This window comes from Carettochelys insculpta, chromosome 22, assembly GCF_033958435.1.
Source record: "Carettochelys insculpta isolate YL-2023 chromosome 22, ASM3395843v1, whole genome shotgun sequence".
Classification (NCBI taxonomy): domain Eukaryota; kingdom Metazoa; phylum Chordata; order Testudines; family Carettochelyidae; genus Carettochelys; species Carettochelys insculpta.
Genome location: NC_134158.1, coordinates 21,652,763 through 21,666,492, shown reverse-complemented (window position 1 = coordinate 21,666,492; position 13,730 = coordinate 21,652,763). Strand labels below are relative to the sequence as shown.

General features: G+C 59.5%; 1 protein-coding gene across 1 annotated transcript in view; it reads left to right on the top strand.

Moving 5' to 3' along the window:
* The window catches only part of MEIS3 (Meis homeobox 3), a 33,182-nt gene extending 21,612 nt beyond the window's left edge, over positions 1-11,570 (top strand). Inside the window, exons 8-13 of the mRNA XM_075016365.1 lie at positions 4,497-4,642; positions 8,444-8,520; positions 9,339-9,397; positions 9,732-9,818; positions 10,631-10,722; positions 10,943-11,570. Coding sequence (XP_074872466.1) covers positions 4,497-4,642; positions 8,444-8,520; positions 9,339-9,397; positions 9,732-9,818; positions 10,631-10,689 — 428 coding nt within the window. The 3' untranslated portion in view covers positions 10,690-10,722; positions 10,943-11,570. The remainder of the gene's footprint in view (positions 1-4,496; positions 4,643-8,443; positions 8,521-9,338; positions 9,398-9,731; positions 9,819-10,630; positions 10,723-10,942) is intronic.
* The last annotated feature ends 2,160 nt before the right edge of the window (positions 11,571-13,730 follow it).

The following is a 13,730-nucleotide window of genomic DNA, read 5'->3' as shown; positions in this document are numbered from 1 at the left end:
AGGGAGCCTCCCCCGCAGCCTATCACAGCCCGCACTGGTGCAGTGTGTTGGTGCAGCTGTGTCACACACACGGGCTGCACGAGGGCCTGCCCGGCAGGAAACAGCCTCCCCATTCGATCCATTCTGCCAGCGCCACCTCCCGTCCTCCATCCATCTCCCTCCCTGCCCAGGGCAGTCGGCGGGAGCAGAGGGGCAACAGGATGCTGGAGAGGCAGGGGTGGGTGGGGGGCAGTTGTGGGGTGTGGATGGGTTGTGGGGTCTGGAGGGGCAGCGGGGGAATGCTGTGGCCACCTGCTCCATTCGCTGCCCCCCCCACCGTTTGCACCAGTGCAAGATGAGTGTGAGGCACTCCTGTCCTGTGCATGCAGCCACACAAGAGATGCACACCCCACACATCCATGCACTACGCACGAGCTAGGCAGCAACACAGTACTGCATGCACCAGGCATGCAGGAGCTTTGCACACACCGTACAGTCACACAACACACAGAGCCATTGGCCATGCTGCCTGTCCAGCACGCGCCCACAGGCATATGGTGCAGAACACAACGAGTCGTCCGCAGCCACACAGCACATGCGTAAGTGTGCCATGCGTCCACACGTGTCGTGCCACCTCACAATAGGCACACCCATATTCAATAGTTGCACACACATACCATGCAGCTGCATGCACAAGTGGGCTGTGAAACATACAGGCTGCGTCTACACGTGCACGCTACTTCGAAGTAGCGGCAGTAACTTCGAAATAGCGCCCGTCACGTCTACACGTGTTGGGCGCTATTTCGAAGTTGAAATCGACGTTAGGCGGCGAGACGTCGAAGTCGCTAACCCCATGAGCGGATGGGAATAGCGCCCTACTTCGACGTTCAACATCGAAGTAGGGACGTGTAGATGATCCGCGTCCCGCAACATCGAAATAGCGGGGTCCTCCATGGCGGCCATCAGCTGGGGGGTTGAGAGATACTCTCTCTCCAGCCCTTGCGGGGCTCTGTGGTCACCGTGGGCAGCAGCCCTTAGCCCAGGGCTTCTGGCTGCTGCTGCTGCAGCTGGGGGTCCGTGCTGCATATACAGGGTCTGCAACTAGTTGTTGGCTCTGTGTATCTTGCACTGTTTAATGAAAGTGTGTCTGGGAGGGGCCCTTTAAGGGAGCGACTTGCTGTTGAGTCCGCCCCGTGACCCTGTCTGCAGCTGTGCCTGGCTCCCTTATTTCGATGTGTGCTACTTTGGCGTGTAGACGTTCCCTCGCTGTGCCTATTTCGATGTTGGGCTGAGCAACGTCGAAGTTGAACATCGACGTTGCCAGCCCTGGAGGACGTGTAGACGTTATTCATCGAAATAGCCTATTTCGATGTCGCAACATCGAAATAAGCTATTTCGAAGTTGGGTGCACGTGTAGACGTAGCCACACACAGCTTCCCAACACACAAGAGTGGGGCGGGGCCCAGCAGGGGGCGCTGTGCTGCAGGGAGCAGGGTGGGGGCCCAGCAGGGGGGGCTGGGCTGCAGGGAGGGGGGCCATCAGGGGGCGCTGGGCTGTAGGGAGTGGAGCGGGGACCCAGCGGGGGGGGCTGTGCTGCAGTCAGAGGAAAGCACCCCTCACTGCTCCAATATGGCCGCTGGGGTGCTGCTCTGCGGGGGTGGGGTGCTGATTCAACTTGTTCTCAGGTGCACGGTGCTGGCCCTGAGTGGGGGTCACCACTGCCACCTGTCCCAGACTGGGGTTCAGAGCTGGTGCACCCCACTGCCCTCGGGGCTCCCCATTCACTGTGCTGCCAGCCCCCCTCCCCCTCTTTGCCCAGACTCCCTCTCCCCCTCCCCTCCCTGCTCCTAGCACCCCTCCTCCCACCTGGCTCATCTGTGCTGTACCCCAGTCCCTTCCCCCACCCTGCTCCTCTCCCCGCAACCTGTTACGACCCACTTAGTCCCCATCCCCCCGCCAGTCCCTTTGTTCCAGCTGCTCCTTTTGTTCTCTGGGATCCCAGCTATGAGAATCCATGGCCTGCTGGCGGAGGTGGCAAGGGGGGGCCAGGGAGAACCCAGCCCCAGCAGCACCTCCTCTGATGCATAATTTACTGGCCCTTCAGGCAAGACTTTTAAGCTGCTTTTTAGCCGGAGGCTGTGGAAGCTCAGCAGCTGGGGGAGCCCTGGGTTCGCCAGGGGTGGGAGGTTTGCAAATTACATTCGCTGGTGTGCGCCCCTAATGGGCTGCTCACCCTCCGGGGGATGTAGGAGCGGAGCCGAGCCCTGGAGGAGAGGTGGAGGGGCTGTAGCGCTCAGAGGGGTGGGAGGTAATAGCAGGGAATGGAAGAAGCAGCGATCAGAGCCTGTCAGGGACGGGGAAGAGGGAGTTGAACCAGAGCACCCTGACCTATAGAGACATTGGCCATGGGGAGCAGCCGAGGGGTCTAGGGCAAACAGAGGTGCAATTCCCCTTCCATCCAGGAGGTGGCAGCCGTAGGTATACACACCCATGGAGCAGTCCATGCAAGAACACGCACCCACATGCATGTGCACAGAGCAGTCTTTGCAAGCACACATACACCCAGGGCCATTTGCACAGAGCAGTCCATGCAAGTCTGTGCACCCACACAAATGCACATGGAGGAGTCTGTGCAAGTACACACACACACACACACATGCATGAACACAGAGCAGTCCGTGCAAGTGCACCCCCCCGAAGTCTGTGCCAGCACACACACACACATGCATCAAGCACACGCCCACACATGTACATGGAGCAGGCCGTGCGAGCACACACGCCCACATGCACACACGCAGCGTAGCCCGAGTGAAATACCACCCATACTCGCTTGCCGGCTCTTTGTGCAATGAGTGGCAGCCCAGGCCGTGCAGCAAGCAGGCCTGGGTTCTGTTTCATGGTCCCTCAGCTGCCGGGAGGTTTGTTTTTTCGTGGGGAGCCACTTTCCTCCGGCCCACAAAGCTGCAGGTTCGAATCCAGCCCCCAGTGGGAGTTTTCTGGAAAAGACAGCAGTGAGGGAGCTGGGTGGGCGGGGTGTGCAAGTGCAAGTGTCCGTCCTTCACACCCTTCTGTCTGTCCGTCTGTTACCGGGCCACTCCACCCCTGTAGCTTTTAGGCCTCCCTCCTCCCGCTGGGCAGGCCCTAGCTGCCCTACACCTCTGAGGAGCTGGGCCCAGGTACCAAACAGGTATAATCCCCACCCCAGTCGCTTTCGCGCTACTCAGACCCCCATCCCGACACCAAATTGAGACTCATCTCAGGCTGCCTTGGTCTGGGCCCAGTACCACAAGCAACCAGAGAAACACCCCCAAATGGCCAAGACTGGTCCAGCTCAGCCCAGCCTGCAAGGGCAAGGCTCCACCAGCAGCCATTGGCAGGGGCTGGGTTGCCTCGGCAGAGGTCTTGGGCTGAGCCGCAGACAGAGCCAAGGTAGCTGGGTTCTGCCCTCAACTCTGGGAGGGGAGTGGGGTATAATGGTCAGAGCAAGGAGCTGGGAATCGGGCCACTCTGGCAGAGGAGTCAAGTATCAGGGGGTAGCCGTGTTAGTCTGGTCTGTAACAGCAACGAAGAGTCCTGTGGCACCTTATAGACTAACAGAAAAGTTTTGAGAAAGCTCGTGCTCAAAAGCTCGTGCTCAAAACTTTTCTGTTAGTCTATAAGGTGCCACAGGACCCTTCGTTGCTCTGGCAGAGGAGCGGCTCTAGGGGTTAAAGCAGGGGGTGTGAGCTGGATTCCTGGGGCTCTGACCCCAGCTCTGGCAGGAGAATGGGGCTGGTGCATGAAGGAATAGGCACGAGCATTTTGTGCGCTGGTGAAGACACGTGTGCAAGGTGCAAGAGAAAACCCACACCAAGGCTGTGTGTACACTTGCATTCGTCTTTCGAAAGAGGTATGCAAATGAGGTGTCAGATATGCTAATGTATACCTTATTTGCATTTTTAATTCACCTCATTTGCATATTCTTAGTTCTTTTTTATGGGAAGAAGGATTCTTTCGAAGATGGGGGGGTCACTCTCGAAAGAGCAGCGTCTACACCGGTTTTCTTCTTTCGAAAGATGCTATTTTGAAATAAGAATATGCAAATGAGATGTCAGAGATGCAAGTTTGTACCACATTTGCATGTTCAAGCGACATCATTTGCATAGCTCTTTTGAAAGGCGCATGCAACTGTGCTCACAAAAGCTCATGCTCAAAACTTTTCTGTTAGTCTATAAGGTGCCACAGGACCCTTCGTTGCTGTTACAGATTCAGACTAACACGGCTACCCCTCTGATACTTGAGCCCAAGGGTGCGGACAGCAAAGACCCTGCGTGTCTCACTCTTGCCCCTAGGGGGAGCTGCACGTGCTCTTTGTTGCCCCTTAGTGCTTGCATTTATGAGCCAGCGGCAGGGGGTGCTGCTGGCTCTTCTTTAGTGCGACCAGCAGGGGGCACTTGTCCTGGCAGAGCCAAGGTTGCAGGTTCAAATCCAACTCCTGGCCGCTCGGGCACCATTCCCCAGCTGCTCCGTTCTTGCAGGGGACTGCCTGGATAACAGCGTGGCCTCACCCAGCACCGGGGATGACGATGACCTGGACCGGGACAAAAAACGCAACAAGAAGAGGGGGATCTTCCCCAAAGTGGCCACCAATATCATGCGAGCCTGGCTGTTCCAGCACCTCTCGGTGAGTGCCGGGGCAGGGGTTGGCTATTCTAGCACCTCTCGGTGAGTGCCGGGGGGGGGCCTGGCTGTTCTAGCACCTCTCGGTGAGTGCCGGGGGGGCTGGCTGTTCCAGCACCTCTCGGTGAGTGCCCGGGGGGAGCAGGGCAAGTGCTGGCACAGAGACATAAGGAGGGAAGTCAGAGGGTGGGGGTCAGAGCGGAGCCTAGTGGTTAGAGGCTGGCAGTCAGGGCTCCTGCATTCTGTCTACAGCTTTGGGGGGGAACAGGGCCTAGTGGTTGGAGCGGAGGGCACTGGCAGCCGGGACTCCTGGGTTCTCTTCCCCCTTGGGCTGGGGTGCCCAGAGGGGCACTGACTTGAGAGAACAGGCCTGTGGCACATGTGCCCAGCCCCGGAGCCAGTGCCCAGCTCCAGCTCAGAGCAGTGGGGCAGGGCCCAGCCCTCGAGCGCAGGCTGCTGGCTTTGCTGCTGCAGCGCCCCCCCCAGCTCTCCCTGGCTAGTTAAACAAAGCCGAGTTAATGAGCGCTGACCAATTAGTCGCTAATTGAAGGCGCCATAAACCCATTAGAGGTTGGTGAAGGGTAATCAATTCCAGCCAATTACCCTGAACCCAGGAGCTTGCCTGCCTTTTCAGAGGGCTGCACTAGTGGGCCTGCCCCCAGCACTCCCTGCTCTGGCTGAGAGACGCCCAGGGGTGGGGGTGGAAGGAAGAGGCAGTTTTGGCAAGAGAGAAGAACAGGATTAGACCCAGAGCCAGGACTCCTGGGTTCTACCCTGGCTCTGGGGGGCGGTGGGGGCTGGCTGTCAGAGCTGCAGGGGTCAGGAGCTGCCCGGGCTGGGGCCAGCTCCCCCGGGGGGAAAATCTGCGGCCCTGAGCTGAGGGGGTGACTCCATCAACCAGGAGGTGTTTATCCGCTGCGTGGGCCAGACACGGGGCCACGGCGCAGCGCAGCCTCCTCAAAGAGCCCAGGTCCCCTCTGACACCGAAAGGGGCCGGCCCCAATCCTGGCACCGACTGGGCCCGGCTCAGCTCAACTCCCAGCCGGCCCCAATCCTGGCACCGAATGGGCCCGGCTCAGCTCAACTCCCAGCTGGCCCCGATCCTGGCACCGAATGGGCCCGGCTCAGCTCAACTCCCAGCTGGCCCCGATCCTGGCACTGAATGGGCCCGGCTCAGCTCAACTCCCAGCTGGCCCCGATCCTGGCACTGAATGGGCCTGGCTCAGCTCAACTCCCAGCTGGCACGGAATGGGCCTGGCCCTGATCCTGGTACCAAACAGCCCAGCCCAGCCCAGCCCAGCCCCCCGTCGTCCGTCATGCTAACCTATCTTTCAGATGCATCAGACCTCCCCTGGGAGCTCTGAATCTGCCTCCTAGCAACAGTCCGGCTGGCAGTGCCTGGGGTGGGCCGCCTGTCATCTGTCACTGTGCTGTCAGGGCCGGGGGGGCGGGCTCGGCAGAGGTCTGGGGGTGAGCTACAGAAAGGTGCCGCCTCATCCATCATTGGGGCCTGGCAGGGGTGTGAGGCTGCCTGGCCTTTGATCTGCAGGACCTTTGCTGCCCCCGGGGATGGGGGGACGAGGTTTCTGTACCAGGCCATCTGGCTGGAGGCTGGGGAAGCGGGGTAAGGCAGGAAGGGTCCCAGAGCTAGGGAGAGAATCCAAGAATCCCGGAGTCTAGCTCCCCCCCCCCAACTAGACACCACTCCCCTCCCTGCACTGGGGAGGGACCCCAGGCCTCCCTTCCCTCCTATCTAACCACTGGCCCTCACTTTGCTCCCAGAGCTGAGAACAGAGCCCAGGACTCCTGGCTCCCACCCCCAATTCAAGCCACGAGAGCAGGGTTTCCCAAACTAATTAGGGCATGGAGCGCTTTTGGGCTGGGAACACATTGCGGGAACACGGGAATGGTGCGGGGGTCTTTTATTTTGCAACAAACAAAAAATAACTAGAGAAAATCATGTGAATAACCAGTAATGTCCTCCTAGTCGGAGAACAGTTAGCAACCCTGTAACTAAGTATAAAAATTAAGCACAAACCCCAAACAGAACATCAATAACAGCCGGAAGGAGGATGGTTAGAGTTGTGCTTTTGCATAAGGAGCGAAAGGACGGTATGGTTTGAAGGACTGTCCCTCCTTAAAGCTTAAAAACCATTTTTGCGAAAAAGAAACAAAAACCAAATTAGGTATGGGAAAAACTTCTTAAATCTTGTGGTTTTATAAATTTGTTATTTTTACAGACAACTATTGGACGATAAAAATCAGTAACATTTGGCAGGTTTTTTTTTTTTAACGGGAAATGTGTTTTTGTGTCTTTTTAGCTCAAATCTGCTTAGCGTTAGGAACAATGAGTTGGATCCACATATCAGGTGCAGCGTCACCTGATTTCTCTGAACACAACTCGCACCCAAACCATCCAAATCGATTCTGAGGGTGCGTCTACACTTGCATTCCTCTTTCGAAAGAGGTATGCAAATGAGGGGAATTGCAACTGCAAATGAGGTGCATATATGCATATTGGGCACCTCATTTGCATGATCTTCTTTCGAAAGCACTTTCGAAAGAAGATCAGTGTAAATGCTGCTCTTTCAAAATTAAACCCCATCTTCGAAAGAATCCTTCCTCCCATTAAATAAAGGGAAGAAGGATTCTTTCGAAGATGGGTTTACTTTCGAAAGAGCGGCGTCTACACTAGTTTTCCTCTTTTGAAAGAAGCACTTTTGAAATAAGAATATGCAAATAAGGCACCCAATATGCAAATGTATACCTCATTTGCATTTTCATATTACCTCATTTGCATACCTCTTTCAAAAGAGGAATGCAAGTGTAGACATATTTGAACTGTTCCGGTACAAGTCACATAGTAACAACTCTGCTGTTAGGGATGTGTTATGAATATGAATACACTGACAATCTGAACCCTATTCAGCTACCTCCGTGTCGTTGATGTACACATACTTCCATGTGTGATATTTTAGAAGGAAAAATAGCGCTAGTCCCAACATTTTTCACAAAATACCCCGGCAGATGGCGCAGAGCACCGGGGTTTCCTGGCACACCATTTGGGTAACGCTGACCTAGAGGGAGCTGTAAACCCTTTAGTGGTAGATCCAAGGCCCTGGGGCTGGCAGCATCCGGGGAAGGGACTGTTGGGTATTTGGGTGGGAAAATGGTGACAACTGTTAGCTATGTTTTTGCTTGATCTGTGTATCTCAAAGCATTTGGCAAATGTTGACCTTTTACTAAGTAGAAGATGCAGGACACCTGGGTTCTCTCTCCACCTGTGGGAAGGGAGTCTAGGGGTCAGGGCTGCAGAGTGGGAGCCAGGACTCCTGGGCTCTCTCCCTTGCTGTGAGGGGGGGCTTGGGAGCCAGGACTCCTGGGTTCCCTCCCTTGCTCTGGGGGGGGGCTTGGGAGCCAGGACTCCTGGGTTCTCTCCTTTGCTGTGATGGGGGCTTGGGAGCCAGGACTTCTGGGTTCACTCCCTTGCTCTGAGGGGGGGCTTGGGAGCCAGGACTTCTGCGTTCTGTCCCATGCTCTGAGGAGGGCCCAATAAGCTGGAGGAAGGGGGATGATAAAAGTCAGGACTCCTGGGTTCTCTAATTGGCTCAGGTGCTTGCTCCACCCAGTCACTGAACAAGCCACTTACCTGGTCCGTGCCTCAGTTTGCTTGCCTTTGTAATGGGATTGTTTAGCTTGTGGGCCTGGGGGCACCAGCCAGCTGCTTTGAGATGCTCCTGCGGGTGGAGGCGGCTCATGGGCAGGGCCGCCCCGGGGTGATGCTGCGCTCTGCTCTGGCCCACAGCACCCATACCCCTCGGAGGAGCAGAAGAAGCAGCTGGCGCAGGACACGGGGCTGACCATCCTGCAGGTCAATAACTGGTAAGGTGGGCGCAGAGGCTGCCTTGGCAGTGGGTGATCCCACCCCCCATTCCTCTCACCCGGCTGACGTTCCTCAGCCCCCCTCCCTCCGCTGCAGGCCCCCCTGCCTTACAGCCCCTCACACCTCATGGTAATCTCCCCTCCCCGCCCCCCACTTATCCCTCCCCCACCCACCCGCGGGCCTCCTGCCTCCCCCCTCCCCTGGCAGCCCACCCCAGAACCAGTATGAATCACCTTCATCACTCCCCCAGGAGGCGCAGAGCCCTGGGGAGCCTCTGCTCGGGGGGGGGGGGGGGGGGGGGGCTGGGGGCTCTTCCCTCCTCCCTCGCAGTCCCTGGGCCCTGCAGGGAACACTGGGAGGGGGCAGGGTTGGAATCGGGGAGGGGAATCTCTCGGATGCCTGGGTTCATTCTCCAGTTCTACAAAAGGGGGGGTGGGGGGAGTCTAGTGGTTAAAGCAAAGGTTTGGGTATCAGCGTTCCTGGGCTTTGTTCCCAGCTCTGGGAGGGGAGTGGGGTCTAGTGGTCAGAGTGGGAAGTGGAGCTGGGAGTCAGGACTCCGGGGTTCTCTTCCTGGGGGTGGGATGATGCTGGTGGGGGGATAGGTGTCTGCTCCCTCGTCGGCCACTTTTGGCTCCCAAGGGCGGCACACACCCCAGAGCTGGTCGCTGTGGGACTCTCCGTACCTAGGCAGGATGTGACCCCCCCGCCGCCCCCTGTGCCCCAGTGGCCGGGCTGGGTGCTTGGCCCCTGCCAGCCCCAGCAGCTCCAGGCCTCACCCTCTGTCTGTCTGCCTGTCTGTCTGTCCCACCCGGCACAGGTTTATTAACGCCCGGAGGCGGATTGTGCAGCCCATGATCGACCAGTCCAACCGCACAGGTAAGGGGCAGGCCTCGGCCCCGGCCGGAGGAGCCCACAAAGTCCTGGGGCCTGCACAGCGCACCCCCAACACCTCCTGCATGAGATGAGCTGGCTGGATCTCTGCTGGCCTCCCACCAGGCTGGGGCACCCCGGCACAATGGCACGAACCGGCTCCCCCAGCCAGGAAATGGGGCTGAGCTGGCCACAGGGACCAAGCCCCCGATGCCCAACAGATGAGGGGATGTGGGGTCACCTGCCAGCCCCCCCACTGAGCTTGTGCTCCCTCCTCTGTAAAGCCGACCCCCACCGCATGGCCCGTCCCTGCCGTGACATGTCCTCCCTCTCCCTGCAGGCCAGGGCGCACCGTACAGCCCCGACGGGCAGTCCATGGGCGGGTACGGCGTGGACGGGCAGCACCACATGGCCATCCGCCCCCCAGGTAAGAGCGGGGCAGGGGCGGCAAGCACCCCCCAGGCCACTGGCCAGGCACCCTCTGACCACCCCCCGGTTCCAGGAGGGGCCCCTGGAAGTACCAGCTGATTGCAAGGGGCCAGATTTTAAACTGCCCCGATATCTTCTCCCACCGATTGGAATCAAAGCCCAGACGGTCGGTTCGTCTCCGCGGGGGAGGAACCTCCCCGGTTCCAGCAACAGCCCCCACCCCCCGCCTGGGTGTGTTTTGTGTCACCCGCACAAAGCCAGGTCTTGACTCCAGGCAAGTCCCTTTTGGGCGAGCTGCACCGACGGCTGCTGGCTGGCGGGGGGGGCGTGAGGCCAGCCTGGCACCGACGGCTCCTGGCTGGCGGGGGGGCGTGAGGCCGTCCTGGCACCGACGGCTCCTGGCTGGTGGGGGGGCGTGAGGCCAGCCTGGCACTGACGGCTCCTGGCTGGCGGGGCGGGGGGGCGTGAGGCCGGCCTGGCACCGACGGCTCCTGGCTGGTGGGGGGGGCGTGAGGCCAGCCTGGCACCGATGGCTCCTGGCTGGCGGGGGGAGGGGGGGGGGCGTGAGGCCGTCCTGGCACCGACGGCTCCTGGCTGGCTGCAGCCCGGCTGGCTGGCCCGGTGCCCCCATTTCGCGCCTGCACCGAGGCAGCGCCGAGCGCCGGGGTGGCCGTTGGCCCGAGCCGTGGAAGGCGGCTCCCAGCTCGCCCACCAGAGCGGGGCTGGAGGTGGGAGCGCCGGGGGGGGCGTGGCCTGGGCTGTCCCGTGCAGGGGCAGGGTCTCAGCCCTCCGTCCGTTCCCTCCCCGCAGGTCCGATGGGCAGCATGGGCATTGCCATGGGAATGGAGGGCCAGTGGCACTACATGTGAGCTCCCCGCGGACGCTGACTGACGCTGGGGGAGGTGAGTATGGGGGGGCGACAAGGGGCCCTGCCTCCGCCTTTCCTCCAGCCAGACCCCTGGGGGCGGCACCGGCGGGGGGGGGGGGCACGTGCAGCTGCCGGGGGCAAGTGAGCTGGGCTGGGGCAATCATGAGCTCCCCCCACTCCCGTTCTCCCGACAAACCTCCTGCCTGTCCCCTCCCCCCAGTACAGCGCTAACCCCCCTCCCCCATCTCTTCCAGCGTTCCAGGGTACGCCGGGCCGGGCCGGGCCGTAATCCTACCGGCCCCACGGGTCCAGAACTCACGCAGCAGCCAGGGTACAGCCGCACCCCCAGCTTGCGTCCCCCCTCCTGCCAGACCGTGCCCCCCCCCACGCTCCCAGGCCGCACGCCCGCCACGCCCCAGAGATGGGGGAGACTGCCCCAGAGCGGGGCGACCACGGACGCAGAGACCCACCCTGCTGCCCCCCCGCCACCCCCCTTGTGCGATCGCACGGACCGGCCACGCTCACAAGGCCGTGCGAGGCAGCTGATGGAGACGCCAGGCGCGGGCCAGAGCGGAACTTGAAAGTGGCCCCGCCCGGCCGGCTGTCCGCAAAGGAGCTGCTGCATCACACCTCAGAGCAGCGTATGGGCCCCCTTCTCCCCCACCACGCACGCCCCTTCCCCAGCCCACCCCTCCGCAGGAAAGGAACCACAGCCTCTCCGTGACGACTTCCCTCCCCCTCCGCCGCCGCCGGCACGCCCGGGTCTTCCAGGGCAGCGGAATCTGTCGGGTTTTGGGGGTTTTTTGGTTTGGTTTTTTTAATTATTAATGAATTAATTATTATGACCGTGCAGAACGGGGAAGTAAATTAACTTGTACATTTTTTTTTCCTGGTTCGAGGGTTTTTCTGTGGGGCGGGGGGAGGCGCCGGGTCTGGCTCGCGCCGGGTTTTGTTTCTGATGTGAAAAACAAATCCCAAAGAGCGGTTTTGCGTGTGTGTGTGGGCGCGGCTCCAGGTAATGCCTGGGCATAGACCTGTCCGGGCCCTTAGCAGAGCCTTAGCCAGCCCCCTACACCAGACCCTAATCCAGGGGTCAGCAACTCCTGGCACAGGTGCCGAGAGCGATACACGAGCTGATTTTCATCGGCACGCGAGGAGGAAGCTCAGCTGGGCCCCTCTTCCTCCATGCAGCTGGAGCTGGTGCAAAGCCAGGCCGCCTGCAGATTAACCGAAGAGCAGCTAATGCTCCCAGCTGCCCCCGACCGGGAAAGTCCGCGGTTTCGTTTGTTTGTGACTGGAGCTGTGGTGAGCTGGACAATTAGTGACTTTAAAAAGCATCACTGGCACTCAGAGGTTAAAAGGCCAAACTTTGACACTGCCTGGGAGAAGTTGCTGAGCCCTGGGCTAGACCAGCCTGGCCAGAGCTGGGGTTTGTCCGGCCTCTCCTCGACTCCTCCAGCAAGCAGGCCTCCACTGCCTCGCTCATGTCATGGTGCACCGGCGCTCCTCTGGCCCAGCCAAGGGCGAGGGCAACCGCACCCCACCCCGGGTACCAACTTGCTTAGGCGTTTCCATGGACGTCAAAGCACTTCGCAAAGGTCGGGCTTGTTCTCCACGCTCGGCGGAGCTCAGAGCTGTGGCTAGAACCCAAACCTGGACCTCCTCCCACGGGCTAGTCTGCGTCACTAGCCACTAGGCCATGCTGCTGCCTTTCAAGCGTTTCTCTCCTGTCTCTGGAGAGCTCCCTCCCTCCCCCCCAATGCCCACAGATCAACCTCCCTCCGCCCGCCAGGCTCGGCAGAATCCAAGTTATCTTGTTTGACAGCTTCCTTGGCACGGCCGCGCGGGGTCAGCCCAACGGTCCCACCAAGCCCAGGCTCCTGGCTGGGCACAGTGCCCAGTGCCAGGTGCCCCAGAGGGAGAGAACAGAGCCGGTCGTCATTGAGTGATCCCTCCCCTGTCACGTTCCCAGCTTCTGGGCTACGTCTACACGTGAACGCTACATCGAAGTAGCTTATTTCGATGAATAACGTCTACACGTCCTCCAGGGCTGGCAATGTCGACGTTCAACATTGACGTTGCGCAGCACCACATCGAAATAGGCGCTGCGAGGGTACGTCTACACGCCACAGTAGCACACATCGAAATAAGGGTGCCAGGCACAGCTGCAGACAGGGTCACAGGGCGGACTCAACAGCAAGCCACTCCCTTAAAGGGCCCCTCCCAGACACAGTTGCACTAAACAACACAAGATCCACAGAGCCAACAACTGGTTGCAGACCCTGTGCATGCAGCATGGATCCCCAGCTGCAGCAGCAGCAGCCAGAAGCCCTGGACTAAGGGCTGCTGCATAAGGTGACCATAGAGCCCCGCAGGGGCTGGAGAGAGAGCGTCTCTCAACCCCTCAGCTGATGGCCGCCATGGAGGACCCCGCAATTTCGATGTTGCGGGACGTGCAACGACTACACGTGCCCTACTTCGACGTTGAACGTCGAAGTAGGGCGCTATTCCTATCCCCTCATGGGGTTAGCGGCTTCGACGTCTCGCCGCCTAACGTTGATGTTAACATCGAAATAGCGCCCAACACGTGTAGCCGTGACGGGCGCTATTTCGAAGTTAGTGCCGCTACTTTGAAGTAGTGTGCACGTGTAGACACGGCTCTGGAAGACCAAGGCCAGGGACAGCAGCCAGGCCAAAATCTCACAGCGCTCGAGCAATTGTAACACTCAGTGCACATCGCAGCAGGTAGCCAGGCCAGCAGGGCTGGACAACCATTTACTACCAACATAATTAGGGGGCTGGAGCATATGACCTATGAAGAAAGGTTGAGGGAATTGGGACGGTTTAGTCTGCAGAAGAGAAGACTGAGGGGGTCTTGATAGCAGCCTTCAACTTACTGAAGGGAGGCTGCAAAGAGGCTGGAGAGAGGCTGGTCACAGATGGCAGAACATGGAACAATGGTCTGAAGTCGCAGTTGGGAAGGTCCAGGTTGAACATTAGGAAAAACTTTTTCCCTAGGAGGGTGGTGAAGCATTGGAATGG